At 36.2% G+C, this 18,757-nt stretch overlaps 1 protein-coding gene across 1 annotated transcript; it reads right to left on the bottom strand.

The window, feature by feature from the left end:
- Nucleotides 1–441: 441 nt before the first annotated feature.
- Nucleotides 442–18,178, bottom strand: LOC105463541 (exocyst complex component 1 like). Its single transcript, XM_011710705.2, has 3 exons — nt 17,821–18,178; nt 6,493–6,623; nt 442–846 (listed from the first exon to the last, which is right to left on the bottom strand). Exons 1-3 carry the CDS (start codon nt 17,939–17,941, stop codon nt 580–582), a joined length of 519 nt encoding a protein of 172 aa, XP_011709007.2. The 5' UTR covers nt 17,942–18,178; the 3' UTR covers nt 442–579.
- Nucleotides 18,179–18,757: the final 579 nt, after the last annotated feature.

Below are 18,757 nucleotides of genomic sequence, written 5' to 3'. Positions count from 1 at the left end.
GGTTTGTCCTTATATAGGTACCACACTGTTTTGATTACTATAGCTTTAATAATAAGTTTTGAAATCAAGAAGTGTGAGTTCTTCAACTTTGTACTTTTTTTCTTGTACTTTTTCTTTATCTATTTGGGACCCCATGAAATTCCATATGAATTTGGAGGATCAACTTTTCCATTTCTGCAACAAAGGCTATTGGAAATTTGATAGGAATTGCATTGAATCTGCAGATCACTTTTAGTAGTATTGACATCTTGATGATATTAAGTCTTCTTATCCATGAACGCAAGGTCTTTTTCCACATACTTAGGTCTTTTAGGGTTTTTCTTCACACTCTTTAGGAGAATACTAATTTAGTCAAAACCGCACAGCTCCTTCCAAAGTTACCAAGGATCACATTGGCAAGAAGTCTTGAATGTTGAATGATTACATTAAAATATATTTCACTGCAATTCACAAGCATTACTTTATTTTTATTTAAATTATAGTAATCACTGATGAAGGGAAAAACAAAATTATGACAATCAGTATTTACTTGGGAAACCATTTTCATAGGTCACTGATGAAGGAACGTGGTACACAGCTTCAGAGTGGCAAGGGACATAGGGACAAGCACACAAGATTGAAAGCATAAAAGCATATTCTCATAAGGACCAAACAATCCTTATTGTTGGAAGACCAAATGGAATCATCGTTAATGTATGTAGAATCAAAGTTCACAATCTGTAAGTCCTTCTTAAGATATGCATGATTCAGCTTATTTACCGTTCGAGCAAAGGCATATTTAGAAGCACAGCTATATGCTTCCAAACTGTACACTTTCTTGAAGTGCAGATCAAAAAATGGATTGTCCTGGAAGAGAATGAGAGACATGATTTAGTTTGTAGCCAAGAAAGTAGCTAGGTTTCCTGGATTCTCTCACATTCTTTTGGATATGTTTATTGATTGTAAAGTATCAGTATCAAACATATTTCTAAAATCTACAAATGGGCTTTCCAAAGCTACTTACTTCAAAGTAATTGCTTCTAAAAATCAACAATAAGAAAGGTTATTTTTGAAGCATCTATGTTTTTTCAAGTATACAAATAAAATGTGCCTCAGACTGTGTGGTTATTAAGTCTTCTCAATGTAATGAATTGGAGAGGATGAGTAGGGAATAAATAAAGCAGAGAATAAACTCACAGACTTCTGGAAAATAGAAAAGGTTTCTCTCCCTTTTTAGTAGGAGGTTGGTTCCTTGTGCTATTTCAAAGGCAGAAGGAAGAAATACACAATAGCTAGCTATTGGCATGTTATAGATCACCAATTTTCTGTCTTTGAAGTTTTACAGCAAGGAATTACTTTTGAAGGTAATAGTAAGGACCATTGAATCATTCGACTGAAACTGACAAATTTACTAAAGACTGCCTCTGGGCTCTTGCTATATCTGTAGCAGAAATATTTCAAGAAAAAGTGGAAACCAAACCTGATCTAGGTCCTACATGTTAAAATAATAACTGCTACTGTTAATAGCAGTAACAACGATGCCTTGCATTTATAAAGTTTACAAAATGCTTTCACATTCATTATCTGCCTAATTCCTAACTCTCCTTTAAGACAGAGATTTTGCATTATTTATCATCATGTTCTTAGTACTTATGCATGATGACTACTAATTTCTCAACAAGTATGTGTTGAACTGACCTGAAGTAGTCCTAAGAAAGGAGAAGTGGAGGCAAACATTGCCCCAAATAGCAAATAGGCAGAGAAGGACTAAACCAAACCAGAGTATTAATAATTCACCGTCATGTAGTATGTAACATCATATACAAGCAACTTACATATTTGCAATTTGATTTTTAAATAGGAAAATTCTTGCAGGAGGTAGTAAATAGAGCATGAATTTTAAAGTTAGACAACTATTTTGACTGTTCCATGGGCAAAATGCTTGTTTGATCTGACTCTCATTTTTCTCCTTATTTTAGATAGTGCTGTTGTGAAATTTACATGAGAATGATCATATAAACGAGTGTGGAGCTTAATAAATGATAGTTCCTAAAGATTGTGATATTACCATTTAAAAAAGTTAAAAACAAAACATAATCATGCTTTTACTTCTGCATAGCAAAAGAAATAATCAGCAGAACAAACAGACAACCCACGGGAGAAAATCTTTGCAATGTATACATCCCACGAAGGACTAATATCCAGAATCTACAACGAACTCAAACAAATCATCAAGAAAAAAACAAACAATTCCATCAAAAAGTGGGCAAAGGATATAAATAGGCAATTCTCAAAAGAAGATATACAAATGGCCAATAAACATGAAAAAATGTTCAATATCACTAATGATCAGAGGAATGCAAATAAAAACCACAATGTGATACCACCTTACTCCTGCTAAAAGGGCCATAATCAAAAAATCAAAAAATAATAGATGTTGGCATGGATGTGGTGAAAAGGGAACACTTTTACACTGCTGGTGGGAATGTAAACTAGTACAACCACTATGGAAAAGAAGGGGGCGATTCCTTAAAGAACTAAAAGTAGAACTACCATTTGATCTAGCAGTCCCACTCCTGGGTTTCTACCCAGATGGAAAGAAGTCGTTATATGAAAAAGATACTTACACATGAATGTTTATAGCAGCACAATTTGCAATTGCAAAAATATGGAACCAGCCCAAATGCCCATCAATCAACCAGTGGATAAAGAAATAATTATATATATATATAATTAATATTATATATATACATAGACATACCGTGGAATACTACTCAGCCATAAAAGGAAAGAAATAATGTAATTTACAGCAACCTAGATGGAATTGGAGACCATTATTCTAAGAGAAGTAACTCAGGAATGGAAAACCAAACATCGTATATTCTCACTCATAAGTGGGAGCTAAGTTATGAGTATGCAAAAGCATAAGAATGACACAATGGACTTTGGAGACTCAGGGAAAAAGGGTGGGAGGAGTGGTGAGGGATAAAAGACTACACACTGGATATAGTTACACTGCTTGGGTGATGGGTGCATCAAAATCTCAGAAATCACCACTAAAGAACTTATTCATGTAACCAGATACCACCTGCTTCTCAAAAACCTATTGAAATAAAAAGAAATAAATAAAATAAAAATTAAAAAACCATAATCATGCTTAAAAAACAATGTATAAAGGTGGTGTGATTTTAAGTGCAGCACTTTTATAGTCACATTCAAAAAAAATTTTTTTTTCTGGTGCTCATAACTACAGCTTGAAAGACAATTCTGCCAAGAATGTCCATAAAGAGAAATCACATCCATTGCATCACCAGATACCAATCAAGCTCCTTAGGGAGTTTTCTCTTGCAAACATTTGCTCCTCATCAGATAGAAAATACCCCTCATGCCTTTGAGATACTTGCAGAAGAGTAATATTTTCCTTTAGCCTAATAATTGGAGCCTGAGTATGCATGCACATAGGATACAAATCTGCCTGTCTCTGTCTCTCTCTCTTTTGATAGAATGCTAGAACTAAAAGGGATCTCAGGAATCATTTATTGATCTCCTGTTTTTAGCTGGGATTACACAGTAGTTTCCAGAGATATGAAGTCCAGGTCACACATTTAGTTATTGGCAGAGCCAGGACAAAACCCAAGCTCTCAATCAGCACAAGCTCAGTTTTTGCTACATCATCCTGTCTCCTGCTGCACCAGTCAGTCTCCAAATCCCCAGTCATTTTGATTTCTGCTTTATAAATTGACTTCAATATCAAGTCCATTCCATTTTAAAGTTGACAACTTTTTGGCTCAAAATTGCTCTCTATAAAACTGTATCATTGCTATTGATATGTAAATGTAATAATGTAAATAATGTCATAATGTAAATAATGTAATAATGTAAATAATGTAAATTTATTATAAATTAAATGCAATCATGTAAGTGTAAAAAATGTAATAAGTGCTGACCCCCAAGGATTTGATTCCAAAAAAGAGAAATAGAAATTCCTAGAACAGTCAGAATATTTTTACTTCATCCATAGAAAATAAATCTGGCAAAGAACTATTCTTTGGATATTATGGTTTTTCTTCTGGCAATTTAGTATTTTAAGTCCTAAAGTGACGAGAAAACCAGAAATACTCAGCTTATCTTTTGTATCTTGTTTACTATGAAAGATAATGATCTTCAAATTGGAAAGGGAAGAATCAACAATGTTGGGATGGAATTAAAGGCCATGAAAAGTGAGGAAAAAATAGACCACAGTTAGGTGATCTGAAATAAGTCTAAATTGACAGTCCTGGTGAATACAATCTTGGGCGTTGAACAAACTTGTAAAAACCAATGATAACATCGGTAATATTTGAGAGCTGAAGAAAAAAGACAAGGAAAATGGGCCAAAGATTGGTGAGGATAGTTAATTTGTGGAGATAGTTCCTGAAACTACAGCTTAGTGAACTTGACATGCACTTCTGATCAAATTAAATGCAGTATTATAGAAATTTGACAAGTACAGAAAAATATAAAAAATAAAATCATAGTTAAAAAATGTGTAATCTTATCACTGAGATAACTTATTAAAGTACTGGTTTGTTTTACATATACATATATACACATATACATATACTGACATATATTTTTTGTAAAAATATTAAGATTCATATTTCAATAACATGACAAACTAAATATGCAAAATTGAGATAATATTTTAGAAAAGTTTTATATTTAGCTGATTTTTAGAAAACTTGTTAAGTGGCTGAACAATTGTGTTCTGAGATATTCTTTTGGAAGCCTATTTTATAACGGTTGTATAACATTCTATCATATAAATACGTAATGATATATTTAACCATTTCCTAAGCATCAAACATTTAGGTAGAACATATTGTCAGAAAAGTGTTACATGAATATTTAGGAAACACAGCAATGAAATCCAGCATTCTTTTGCCAAGAAGTCATGTCAAACACACCAATTTTTAAAAAAAGGTTTGTAAGGTGGTAAGTCAAGGTAACAGTAGATAGTATATGTTGATTTTAGTAAACGACAAATTTTAGATATTCAGGTTAGATGAATAATTAAGGCAGAAATAAGTGCTTTTGGCTAATTCTCTACTGTATCCTCAGAGCCTAGCAATGCCTGGTATACAATAAATTCTCAATAAATTAATGAAGGAATAAATGAATATATAAATTTGTATAGACTTTCAGCAACCAATCTGAAGAAGGCAAATTAATAGATTTCTGGGTAAAGTCTAGCTCTACCACTTAATAGCTGTGTCACCTTGGGCAAGTCAATCTCTTTAAGTCTCATTTTCTTCATCTGTAAAATGGAATAATGGAATCTAAATCATGAGGTTTTATGATGATTATGTAAAAATATACATGAAAGGAGCTTAGCTTGGCTCCTGGCACCTATAAAAGTTTACTGAATATTGGTAGCAGCAAGTAACAGTACTACTAGCAGCAGTAACAGTAACCATCAATGATTTAGAGGTACATACTTGGCCCTGCCTGCCTCATCAATTTTATTATTGACTTGGATGAAGTCCTAAATGTTGTGTTCATTAAATCTGAATCATACTATAGTAATACTAAAAAATAATGATATTAGAAGATTTTAAAGGTTGGAATAACAGGCCAAGTGAAGAATATGGCATTTATTAAGATTAAAAATAAATGAGCTTAAAGTTCTAATTCATTCAACAATAATACCACAAAGATTTAGTGAATGCCTATCATCTATCAGGCTACGATAAAGGATGAAAACCATGGTCCTAATTTTTAAGGAGCTTTCCATCTAGAGGGAATACAGAGTAACCCGACAATTGCAGCTTGTAGGATTACGGTTATAATACATTTCCACCCACGCCATAATGAGTGGAGGGCGGAGAGTCAATAGGACTTTACTCAATGGGAAATCTGGGTAGCAGTTAAAGGTAATTGGACATTTGAAGCCTCAGGAGTCAGTACGTAAGCACTGTGGATGTAGAAGGTTCAAAGGGGAAGGGTTCCCCATCAACATCAGAGTTCAAGAACACACTGTGAAAATCACTTGCCAGGGCTCAAGTGGAGAGATTGGAGTATCTAGTCTTTCTCGCCTTTCAACTCTAAGATTACAGGATTTCCATCCTTCTAGAGGATGAAGTGGGCTTGCTGACGGTAAAATGTGAGGATGAGGGAAGAAATCCCCTAAATTTATAGAGGAAATTGTGGTGGGGAGAAAGTGATGGTAGAAGCATCATATATCTGGAAAAATGGCATTTAAATTTTCAGGATTGACTGGTAGATTGTGTTTAACCTGTTAAGAGGCCCTTGGGAAAGGTGCTTTTAAATTTAATAGACAAAATTCCACTTGAAACTCATAAAAACAGAACCAAAAAACCGGTACATCATCCCAGTAGATTAAACCATTCCACTTATGAACAATATAATGTCACCGTAACACTTAGTACATGCCACGAATATATGAAGCAGGATATTGAACATAAAGATCTCCAGCATATTGATTCCACATCTCTTATAAAATGTAACACTTACAGTATCTGCTTCTTTTCCATCAATCATCTTCAGATCATTCAAAGACCACTTTTTTGTTACTTCATATTTTTCATCTAAACCTATCCTGTAGTGTTTCACCATGATTATTTTTACTTCTTCCTTTTTGGTCACTGTAGGACAGAAAAATACTTAGTTTACATAAATTCTTAGAAGCTAATAAATTATTCAAGTTATACTTTTTGGTATTTATGTATCCCCTTTTAATAAAATGACCTTGAACCTGTATTACAGCTGCACCTCAATTGTGAGCCCTGATGTATCTGAATCCTCACAGTATGCACCCAAATTTGCTCAACGTATTAACTTTATTTTTGCTACAGTTGTGGTTACATACTGCCACAGTAATGTCTGTTAAATAGAACATTGAGCTGTGTGCTTTGAGCTCTGAGCATTGTGGTAGAGAATAGTGTTCACCTTGGGGCAGGAAATAAGAGGCTTAGCCTTAGCATACATTCAGTGCCAAGTGTTTATCAGAACAGGTTGGAATTTTAATTTATGACAATGTAAGAAAGTGAGGTCATGGAAGTAAACAGTACTGCTTTACAGCAACACAGTGTTGAATAGTGAGTGACCAAGCAAATACTGCAGTAACTATGGACACTTGCCTTTAAATTCGCTCTGAGACTTACAATGTAGAAATGCTTGCATCACAGCTACTGTTAACCTGCTTGGTATTGCTTGAGATTTTAATCCTCTCAAGTATGTCTCTCAAATTCTAGTATTCAAAATGTGCCACTTGCACAAAAGGTTTTAGTACTATACTTTGAAAGATATGGGAATATTTTTGCTTATTTTGTGGGAACAAAATGAGGGAAATGCTTTTTTTGGTTTTAAAATTATTTGGTCTTATATATACACATCAGAAGAATCAATATTTGAGCATAGAGATCTTAAGTTGAAAATTATCAATGAGTTATTATAATAAAGGAGTGTTTACTGAGTATTTGCTACTCACGTGATAGAACTGTAATAGATGCCACAGGGGATACAAGTAAAAGACATGGTCCCTGCCCTCTAAAAATTTATGGTTTCATTGGTGAGACAAGGCTAACACACATGTCACATACAATAGCATATTATAAAGAGGTGGCAGGTGGGGATTGAATGCCTAGGATTTCCCTTCAAGATGAGTAATGTTACTTAGAGAGTTGGAAGCTGGTTCTGTCTTCTAAGAGTGACTCTGGAATTTTTTCTTGGGGGGCGGGGAAGACTCTGTCTTGGTTCTGGAAAGCATCACTTTGACATGCTCTCCCAGCTCTGTAGACATGAAACAATACATCACAGTATAATCGTAGTGAAAGATAAGTAATGTGGAGCAGACCAAATGTTCAATGAGTTCTGAGAAGGGAAAGGATTGGAGTAGTTAAGGCAGGAATTACAAATGAAATAGAATTTGAGATAAGGCTTAAATTTTGAAAAGACAAGGGTCATACTGCAGACATTTCTAGGTGAAGGACAGCATGTGGAAATGCATCAGCAACAGAAGTTAACGTCACCAGGTAGAATTAAAGAAAGTGCACTGCATGGGTTGGTTGATGTTAAGATCTGTGGGCAATAGGATTCACTAGTTACAGAAGGTTGTGAAAATGTTTTGAAAGACTCTGGATTTGAAATGCAACAGAAAGCACTTTGGACCTGTGTCTGAATTCTCTTTTCTGGATGAAGTGATGTGAGGCTGACCTATTATAGTAAGGGCTCTAGAATTGGGTCTAGCAAAGGGAGCATCCATTGCCTGAAGGTGCTAGTGATACTGAAATCAAGGCAGCCAGTTGAGCTGAGAGTTGATGATGGAGCTCAGTCCTCAGAAGAAGGAGTGGGAGCAGTCTGACAAATCTCAGAAGAAGGCACTGTGTTGGGTGGTCAGTGAAAGCTCATGTAGCAATACCTGTTTGTTAAGTCTCCCTCCTTCTGTAGCAAAAGGCTAATAAAATGGTGCCCTATTAAAGAGGATTTTTTTCTGGCAGCAGTGATGTACAGAATACCTGGGAGAAGAAATGAAAGAGGAACTGGAGGACCCTGGAAAATACAGTGCATCTTAGTGAGTTCTGGCACTAGACATTCTGGAGTTAAATCACGACACCACCTCTGAACAGCATGGTCTGAGTAAATGATTTAATCTCTAAAGAGTTTAAACCTCAGTTTTCTTATGTTGTAAAACAGACATCAGAATGATACAAATTAATAGGGTGTAAAGATTAAAGTAGACAAAATATATAAAGAACTTAAGATAGTGCCTGGTTTACAGTAACTGTTAAAAATGTTTTGTTTTGTTTAAGAGGCTGTTGTAGTAACCTGGGCATGGGATGTGGGTCATGGATATAGAAGTGAAAAATCCAAGTAAGATTTTAAATAACACTGGATGGAAATAACACTGGATGAAAACCAAACACTAGACACAAACCCAAATAGGAAAGTAGAGAGGGTGAGTTGGTTGGGTGGAAAAATGAGTTTTGTTTTTGACACACAGATGAAGTAGCCACAAATTATCTCAAAAGAGGATGAGATGGAAGTTTTGTAGTTTACGAATGGAGATACAGACTTGGGTTTTTTTTTTGCGTGTGGAAAAGTTTCCAAGGGCAGTTTTTTGTTGTTGTTGTTGTTTGTTTGTTTTTCATTTTGAGAGAGGGTCTCACTCTGTTACCCAAGCTGGAGTATAGTGGCATGATAATGGCTCACCGCAGCCTCAACCTCCTGGGCTCAAGCATACTTCCACCTCAGTCTCCTGAGTAGCTGGGACTACAGGAATGCACCACTATGCCTGGCTAATTTTTTATCTTTTTCTGTAGAGATGGGTCTCACTGTATAGTGATAGTGATAGTGGTCTCAAACTCCTGGCCTCAAGCTATGCTCCTGCCTCAGCCTCTCAAAGTGTTGGGATTATAGGTGAGAATCACCATGCCTGGCTCCCAAACCAAATTTGTAGAGAAAAGAGCAGAGGAAAGAGGTGAGAGAAAGTGAGAAGAAGAATAGATGCCAAGAAAGACGTCTGAGAGACAGGCCCAGGTGTGTAATGCTATGGGAATCAAGAGAATAGTGAAGTTTAAAGGTTTGGAGACTATCCCATGAAGTCCCTTTGCTAGGTAAGGCAGAGTTCAGCCCTAGCACTGAATCTGACTTGGAAGAAGATCATGAATTTCCTCCATGAGGGCAGTTTCTCTAGAATGCTGAGGGCAGAAGACTCCTTCTGCAGAGGACTCCTTCATGCACCAACACTATTTGAGTGCACACTGTGTGCCAGCCTCAAGGTTAGGTAGGATTTACAAAGATAATAGGAATGAAGACTAAAGGCTATGATTGAGATCACATATTCCAGGAGTTTGGAAAAGGAGGGATTGTACATTTTGGAGGCAGAGGAAGTGACTAAGGCACACCTTCTGGAGAGGACCTCAAGCAGAATATCTTAGCTTGGGGTCAATGAGCTAGTTTAGAGTCTGTGATCCCCCTGACAGTGTGCCAAAGTTGGTGGGCTTCTGTCCATCTATCCTTCTCTAGCACTAAAAAGGTTCTATCTCCACTGATGTAGATGCTAGCCTTGGGAAGATGAAAGGATTAAAAGTAAAGCTATTAGGCAGAGGTGGTGAAGTGGAGGCACACTTGAATCTATCATGCTTACTAAGGACAAGATCTTGGAGACATTCTCCTCCACCAGGAGGCAGTTGTATGCCCAGAAAGAAGCTGTACCCCATAACCAAAGGACTATGTTCTTGCTCGAGCTCGCTGTCTCACATGCTGCTTAGCGGGTGGGAGAGAATGGGGTTGGGGAGGTATGGAAAACGTATTTTCACTGAGCAAATTCCACTGCCTCGTCTACGTGTTATGATAAGCATGTTATGGTCATCTGTAGGCCACTCATTCATCTCATTAAATTGATAAATATTTGAGTGCCCTTTTTATACCAAGCACTGTGTTAGGAATTGAAAACATTAATTCTCATAAGGCATCATTCCTGCTGTCGCTGAGACTGTAGGGAGTGGAGTCTTCAGAAAGAAAACCCGTGCTCACAGTTCTGCAAAGAAGAAATAGACAAAGTAATTAAGGAACGTGGAGGAAGGATGTCTTCATCCAAGTGGGGGTCCGGGAGAGCTTCCTGAGAGAGGTAACCTGAGTTGTAAAGGGCAGTAGAAGTTAGCAGAATGAAGATGCGGTAAAGGTAGTTCTAGAAAAGCATTCATACAAAGGCATGAAATACTTGACATTTTAAAGTCATTAAAAGCATCTGGTACTGCTGGCATGAGGTTTGAGGGTGGACAGGTGGAAGGGAGCAAGTTAGGCAAGACTAGTCCCTGAGGAGTCTAGAATATCAGGCTGAGAACATCAAAGGTTATTCTGAAAGCCATGCATTTATCTGTGTAAGAGAGAAAAGTTGTCACTGAAGGATTTAAAGTGAATGGACAGACTGAGCTTTTAAATTTCAGAAATTTCTTTTGGGATCTTCCATAAAGGATAGGTTGGAGGTGGGGAATGGAGAGAAGAGATGTGAAGGTGAGTCCTACAAGTCATCACATTTTCTTATATTAATGGTCAGTGTCCCATTAACACCAAACTAAGAAAATAAAAAAGCATTCTTTAAAAGTTAACCTTTTGACAAAACAGCTTCCTTTGTAGCTAAGGAGGCTCCAAGAATTGTCTTTAGCCACAAGCCAACGAAGTCTACTCAGCCTGGAGTCAACCCAATCCCTAATTTCCACACTTGAGCTTTGCTGCCAACTAAAATTAAATGGCCGTATCCACATTAATGCAGTGGCAAAGTGGAAACCTATCACATTGTCTTAAAACAGAAATGTGTTTATATAATCAAAATGTTAGAGAGTTGTTTTCGGTTACATCAGAGTTTCCGTTATTGAATTATGATTTAGTGAATAATATCTACAGAGTAAGGGAACTTCAGAGTTAATCTGCTCTAGTTTTAATTTTAATCAGCATTTTCAGAATTATAATTTTAACTTCATGCCAATCACTTTATTTTCACTTTAAATTTTAAAATAAACTTTGTCATTAATAAATGCCTCTGTTACCATGATAAAATAGTCACTATTATTCATGAGGCTAAATGGAAGGAACATTGCCCAATTGATCCAATATAATTTGGCAGAATAGAAGAAAACAGTAGCTCACAAGTAAGTTGCACAGAATGCTTTAAAGAAACAACTCTTCTTTTATGTTGTATTGTTATACAATTGTTTTCATCATTTAAGTTAAATGATGGAGAGAAATTACTATGAGATATTGCAGAAAAGCAGCAATAGTGAAATGTTATATGTGGTGCTGTCTGGGTTCACTGAGAAGGCTATCATTGCTTTCATCAAAAGAGTAATTTTCTTTCTTTCTTTCTTTTTTGTTTTTTGAGATGGAGTTTCACACTTGTCGCCCAGGCTGGAGTGAAACAGCACAATCTCGACTCATGGCAACCTCTACCTCCTGGGTTCAAGCGATTCTCCTGCCTCAGCCTCCTGAGTAGCTGGGATTACAGGCACCCACCACCACACCCAGCTAATTTTTGCATTTTTAGTAGAGACAGAGTTTCACCATATTGGCCAGGCTGGTCTCAAACTCCTGACCTCAGGTGATCCAGATGCCCACCTTGGCCTCCCAAAGTGCTGGGATTAGAAGTGTGAGCCACCATGCCTGGCCAAAAGAGTAGTTTTCATGTAACATTTTTCTTTAGAAATATTTTTTAAAATCAAATTTTGTGCTGCACTGAGTGTCTTTAAAATGAAAAAGATGGGGTATAAGCAAGTAAGGACATGAGTTGCTGATATTTTTACAGAATGGGAGATAGAATGAAAGAGAAGGAAAGTGATTTTGTGGGAATAGAAGCACCAAGAGAAAAGGGACATCCAACGTGGCATATGCAAGGTTTGGCTTTATGAGCTCCAATCTAGCATTACTCAGTGCCCCTACTAAAAGTAATATTGCATAGTAATTTGGCACAAGTGGACCTGCATTTAAAGCCTCCATTAGTCACTTATGAGCTGATTATCTTGGGCAAGTTATTTAGCTACTGTGTACTTCAGTTTTATCATGCATAGATGTGGCAAATAGGATAAAATATGTGAAGGACTTACCATAGTGCCTGGCAAATGTGTTAAGGAAAGCATCTACTCTTACTGGTTAGAAGCAATGTGGTAAAGTGGAAAAAACTTGGGTTTTAGATTTAGATTTATGACCTGTGGGCCTTGGACTATGTATTTAACTTCTTGTGACCTATGGTTTCCTCATCTGTAAAACAGGAATTTTGTCTATCACATAAGGTGGTTGTGAAGATTAATATAAATGGTACTAAATGGATGTGTGCCTGGCACTCAGCAGGCATGCCTTTACATGATAGGCTATCCCTTTTATTGCATCATCAATAATGCCATACTAATAATGAAATATTTTAAATATTTCTCCCCTTCAAAGCTCTGAAATCAAGTTTCTATTCACTCTACAAATGAGGCAAATGGCTTGGAGTTTAGATCTCCCAGGTAATAGATTAGCCATATTTAGATCTTTCCATATTTAGATCTCCAAGGTAATAGATTAGCCACTGGGAGAATCTGTCTCATAAGTTACTAACTGATGATGGTGATGTGGGTTGTTCATTTTAGAGATAATGATAATATCCCCACTCTAAAATCCAAGCCACTGGCCCTTTTAGAACCAAACACTAACTCACAATAAATGCAAGGTAACAAGAGGACTCAAATGGGAGCTTCATCATTTCCATACTGTAACCTTCACCTACAATTACCCTGATTTGGAGAGTCAGAATATTTTATTTAAATTCCTCCACAGGGCTGGGTGCAGTGGCTCATGCTTGTAATCCCAGCACTTTGGGAGGCTGAAGCAGGATGACTTGAGGCCAGGAGTTCTAGACCAGCCTGGGCAATATAGTGAGACCCCGTCTCTACAAAAAAGACTAATAAATTAGCCAGGCATAGTAGCACATGACTATAGTCCCAGCTACTCAGCAGGCTGAGGTGGGAGAATCACCTAAGCCCTGGAGGTTGAGGCTGCAGTGAGCCAAGATCAGGTCACTGCACTCCAGCCTGGGTGTCAAAGTGAGACCCTGTCTCAAAAAAACAAAATAAATTAAATTAAATTAAAATAAATTCCTCCATAGAGACATTTAGTGATATTCCACAAATGCATTTTGTGTTTGTGTGTGTGTGTATGTGTGTGTGTGTGAGAGAGAGAAAGAGAGAGACCTGAACAAAATATATATAGAGTCTTGAACAAGAATAATAAAGTGTTTTTTTTCTACCTTTAGAAGACAAAGAGCAAGAATTTTAAAGTATAAAACCTACCTTTTTATTCAAGGCCTGTTCCCCATTTGACAATTCTGATTGTAACTAATTGTTACAATGAGTAACAATTAGTAAGTTTTGTGAATTTTATGATATATGTATTTTATTTTTTAATAAAATGTATCTCTTGGAAATCAATCCTACCTTTCTTCTTTTCAGAATTTTTTAACATAGAGGATAATAAACACCGTCAAATTAGAATTTCTTCAAGTGTGATCTCCTTTTGAGCACGAGATTTCTGTCTTGTCACAGAACCAAATCTATTCATATTTATTAAAGGAGGTATTATAGGTCATGAAAGGGAAGATATTAAATTATTGTGTAGCAAAACAACCTTGACAGGAGAATCGCTTGAACCCAGGAGGTGGAGACAGCAGTGAGCCGAGATCGCGCCACTGCACTCCAGCCTGGGTGACAGAGCAAGACTCTGTCTCAAAAAACAAAACAAAACAAAACAAAACAAAACAAAAAACAGCCTTGAGTAAACCTGCAACTTGAAAAATAAAAAAGAATATACACATAAACTATGTTTGGCTCTATAATCAGAACATACGTATAGCTGTTTGGATATATTTTGGCCTGCGTAATTGTTATTCTACTACTGCTAACAACATCGTTAATTATACGAAAACTTTTTAAAGCCTTAGTCCATGTTTAATTCTTCAAAACACTATGTATCAGGATAATTTGTTCTCAATTCACAGTTGAAAAATTAAACTAACCTCTTCCAGACAATACTGTTATCTCCTGAAATGACAACTTAAAGAAAGAAATTCTTTAGATTGTGCTCTGTTGTTAAGATGTTGGGAATTCGCAAATATAGCAGCAGTGGTACCAAATGAAGTCTTTAAAATTGTTTTTAGCAACCTCCTTTTCTCGTTAACTTGTTCTTATTTAACAATCTTATTAACATTCTTATTGTAAATGATTTGACAAAATTATTAAATTTTTTGGTTCACAGAGAAGTTCTGGTACGGCTTAAAAAACAATATGTATAGAGAATTTATGCATATTATTTTTATAATTCTAGAAAATGCCATTTATTTTCAGATTAACATCTATGAATGGAAGATATTTTTCTAGAGGTATGAGAATACTGAAAAATAATCAACATCTGAATATACATACAATTTTAAATTAATATAATATAAAATATATTAATTTTTCATTTTATATTAAATATACATACGTGTTTACTATTTTGTTTTTACTACAAATATGTATTTATAATATATACATATATAAACATATATTTCAGCATATTTTTAATGGCAAATTATTTTTTCTGTATATCTGAAAATTATAACTTTAATTTAATTTTATTTATTTAGAATATAATGTATCACATTTGGTTTTATCCTAGTAAGAATTTAACAGGGGAGCACTGTGGGCAGATATAAGTGTTTTTATTTCCGTTTCAGAGATGTCACCACTGAGGCCAGAGAGCCTAATTATCTTGCCCTAAATTTCACAGCTGGTGGGTGGCAAAGCAGCACCAGGTTTCACACCAAGTTTGCCTGATTCCAAGTGTGTGAAGGTCTGTTCCACTATGCCCTGTTACTTTCCATCCAGGTTTGGCTAATGCTTTAATACGCTGTGTCAAGTCCTTCAGCGTTTCTTTAATTCACGTGCACTCTCTTCATTGCACATGTGACTTATCCCTTTCTAGTGCCAGCACATAACAGAGCTCCTTCCTCCTTTATAAGAAGATGCTGCTCTTAACTTCCAGTGATAATGTTCTAGGTAGGGGAAGCTAGTCCCAGGGAGAAATGACTATGCAAACCCTAAGGTGGGAGTGGGCTGAGGTCCCAGGAAATCCCCCATGTACATCCTAGCAAACCAGAAAGGGAAATTTGAGTTTTTGACATCTAGTTTTAACATCAACCAGGTAAGCATCAAGATTTAATGGTAAGTCACAATCCTTTGACTGCGAGACCCCTGCAATAGAGACTCTGGTCAGATAAATAGAAAGCTTAACCATATTTAAACATATTTTCATTAATTGAAAAAATACATGATGGAATTTGACTACACTGGACTCGTGAGTCTCACAAATTTAGAAGTGCTAGCTTGTAGGGAATGAAGAGGAAATCATAATATGACTCTACTCCATGAAGGTGGCATCGTTCAAAGTACGGAGTTCCGCGTCTCAACAATTGTGATGTGATCTGTTTGATTCGTTACCAAAGGAAATTGTCTGAGTCCAGCATGGTCAAAGCCAAGACTATTCAAGCAACACACTGACTTATTTTAAATTACTGTTCCAGCAAAATGTATTTTTAATTGCCATAAAAAAGTGTTACATTTAGAGAAAGTGCTCTCAAATTGATGGATGTGATGTAGAAGAGAGTGAAGTTAGTGAACTGATAGGGCTTATAAAGTTAACTTGTATCTAGAATAGCACAATATGGTCTTCTTTTCTTCATCTCTGAGAAGATCTTGTTTTTTCCTTGCTTCTTACATGACAGAATTATTGAATTATTTCCAAACATTTAAATCTAGGAGACTTTTTTTTCATGTCAGATAGAACAAGTCTAGTTAATTACATAATTTGGAGGGAGAAACTAAGATGTATTTGGTAAGTTAGATATATAAATTATTGTGATTATTTAATTTTTCATGTTTTTCTTTAAAAATATGTGTATACTAATGTTACCAGTGAGAAATCAACTTTATAAAGTGGAAATTACAACAAGTACACAATTATTACATTTTAATGTTGGAATAAGCATCGTCTCTAATATATTCAGTAAAAATATTTTAAGATACAGTGATGTGATGGCTAGGATACAGTATAGTTTCTTAAATTGTTTTAAATTGACTTTTTAAAATATTTAATTTCTTTTTCCTGGGTCAATTAATTTTTTTATGTCACTAGAATACCCTCTATACTTTGTAGTTATATAGCAAAATATGCTAAAGTGTCAGATAAATATTTCTAATGCCATTATTGGGTAAATATTACTATATTTATTAGAAATGACAGAATTTAAAAAAATTCTTGGCACTTTCTTTAAAGACATTCTATTTCCCTTACAGCACTCCCTCCTGGCAACTTTGAAAAGGCCTTCTAAGTCAATTATCAGAAAGGGAATTATAAGAAGTTGTTTTCTGAAAATGGGTGTGTGCCTTAGATAGGCAAGTCCACAATGAACACGAAGCTTCTAAGCTCTTTTCTCCTAAGCCCCTGAAAAGTATTAAAAGGCATGGACCAAGAAAAGGGAGTGCTGTATATTCTGTTCAATAGTGGCATGAGCATTCCTGTCTAAATTCAGCACAGAAATCACAGTTTAGGCAAATCTTAATTAAGTGTAAAATCCTTTTTCTAGCTTTGGACAATTTTCATGAATTTTAGAAACATGAGGGTAAAATCTTTATTTTAGTTAAATAGTTTGGAGAACATGCTCTAATCCTTAAAGTTCCATTTTCATAAACTAGTTTCACCATTAAGGTACTGTTTTTGTGAGCACACTTCCTATAAGATAAAGAAGTTTTAAAATATAATTTCTCTCTTCAAATAAACCACCAGGAAGTCTAAAGCCCTCAGAAGAAAATCTAAGGCTTTGTTTTTTTCCTAGAATGAAAAGGGATAATGCCGGTTGTCCAGACTGGTTGCAAATGGTGCTGTATAACTCTATTCTCCAACGTATTTAAAAGTATACGGACAGCTCTCTGTTGCATTTTTTAAAATGAGCTCTTACACGATAAAATTCCATGCCATGCAAATGAATTAAACAAACGATTGGAGACAAAATAATCAAATCAGGAGAAGTACATATCAGTTTCATTTCTCCACAATTAACCAAAATGTTCTAATACAATGTTTTGTTCTTTCATTTTTAACACTTTAAAAAAATTCTGTAGAACCCAAATTCTTAAACCTGGCATAGTTAAGTTCTCATCAGAAGAAGGTGCAAGTGCTGTATAGGAAAATAAATACAAAAAAAAAATTCCCTCTATCATCCAAGCATCTTTGGGTGACTTGCTTTTTGAAATGATAACAGAAGGAACAGATTACCTGACACACAGAGGTAATACCTGTCCTGGACGGAGAACTCTATTTCAATAAACTCGTACAGATTCTGCGAGAGTGGCTTAAACAGTTTCTTCTCCAAGTCCTCCTTTACCAATGATGACATTTCCTCCAGTTCCACTTGGCCTGATGTCTTGGCTCAAGCTCACTCTTTCCTCTCCTTTTGCTCCCTAGATTTCTCGTTTGGGTTTGCAGCTCCTTGGTGAGCCCTGCCCACCTTCCAGCCCTCCCTCTCTTAACTTCTCATTCCTAGCCAGAGCCCAGATTCCCGAGAGCACTCAGCGCGGTCAGACCCCTCACTGCGGTATCTGCCCAGTGGCAGCAGCGGCGGCGGCAGCCAAAATACAGCAGCCTCACTAGCCCCACCGTCAGTCTTCCGCGACCAGCCTCCAGCAGGCTGCTCTCTGAACTCTTCCATGGCTTGCTGGTGGGGAAACATATTTATGACCACCGACTGATACTCACAGATCTACTTGTGGAGTCCCCTGGCTGTTCCAGTCTTGGTAGCCTTTTCCCCTTTCACAACACTATGCGAAGACCACGATTTCAGCTTGATGCCATTATATAAATCAACTGTCTGGCTCTATTGATTGGGATCATCTTCCATTAAGAACTTTGCTATCATCGGCAAGAGAAAAGACATTTGTGCTTGCTCCTAACACTTCCAACAAGTCTCTTTCCCTCCCTTCCTTCCCCTCCTGATCTTTGCTTCCATGACAGTCTGCACCAATTCCTGGGTCTAAATTATTTTTAAAATGGAAATTTTTCATGTGTTCACTTTAATACTATTTATGCCTCCACTCACAAAAATGTGTTAGCCACCTACTAGGGTAAAACATTGTATTTTTCTTAGAAGGGTGAATTTCTTAGCCTCAAGGAACTTCTAATCTAATAGAAATGAGTACACCAAACAGTTATCATA

The sequence above is a fragment of the Macaca nemestrina genome, chromosome 3 (assembly GCF_043159975.1).
Source record: "Macaca nemestrina isolate mMacNem1 chromosome 3, mMacNem.hap1, whole genome shotgun sequence".
NCBI classification, from domain to species: domain Eukaryota; kingdom Metazoa; phylum Chordata; class Mammalia; order Primates; family Cercopithecidae; genus Macaca; species Macaca nemestrina.
The sequence above is the reverse complement of the archived record's forward strand: the minus strand, read 5'-3'. Positions and strand labels throughout refer to the sequence as shown.

Excerpts from the sequence above, each read along its gene's own strand:
- LOC105463541 (XM_011710705.2), bottom strand. The coding sequence starts at position 17,941 with ATGTCATCATTGGTAAAGGAGGACTTGGAGAAGAAACTGTTTAAGCCA. Across the intron at positions 6,624-17,820 it reads GTATTACCTCTGTGTGTCAG|TGACCAAAAAGGAAGAAGTA; the intron begins GTAATCTGTTCC and ends TCTGTCCTACAG. Across the intron at positions 847-6,492 it reads ATGGAAAAGAAGCAGATACT|GACAATCCATTTTTTGATCT; the intron begins GTAAGTGTTACA and ends ATTCTCTTCCAG.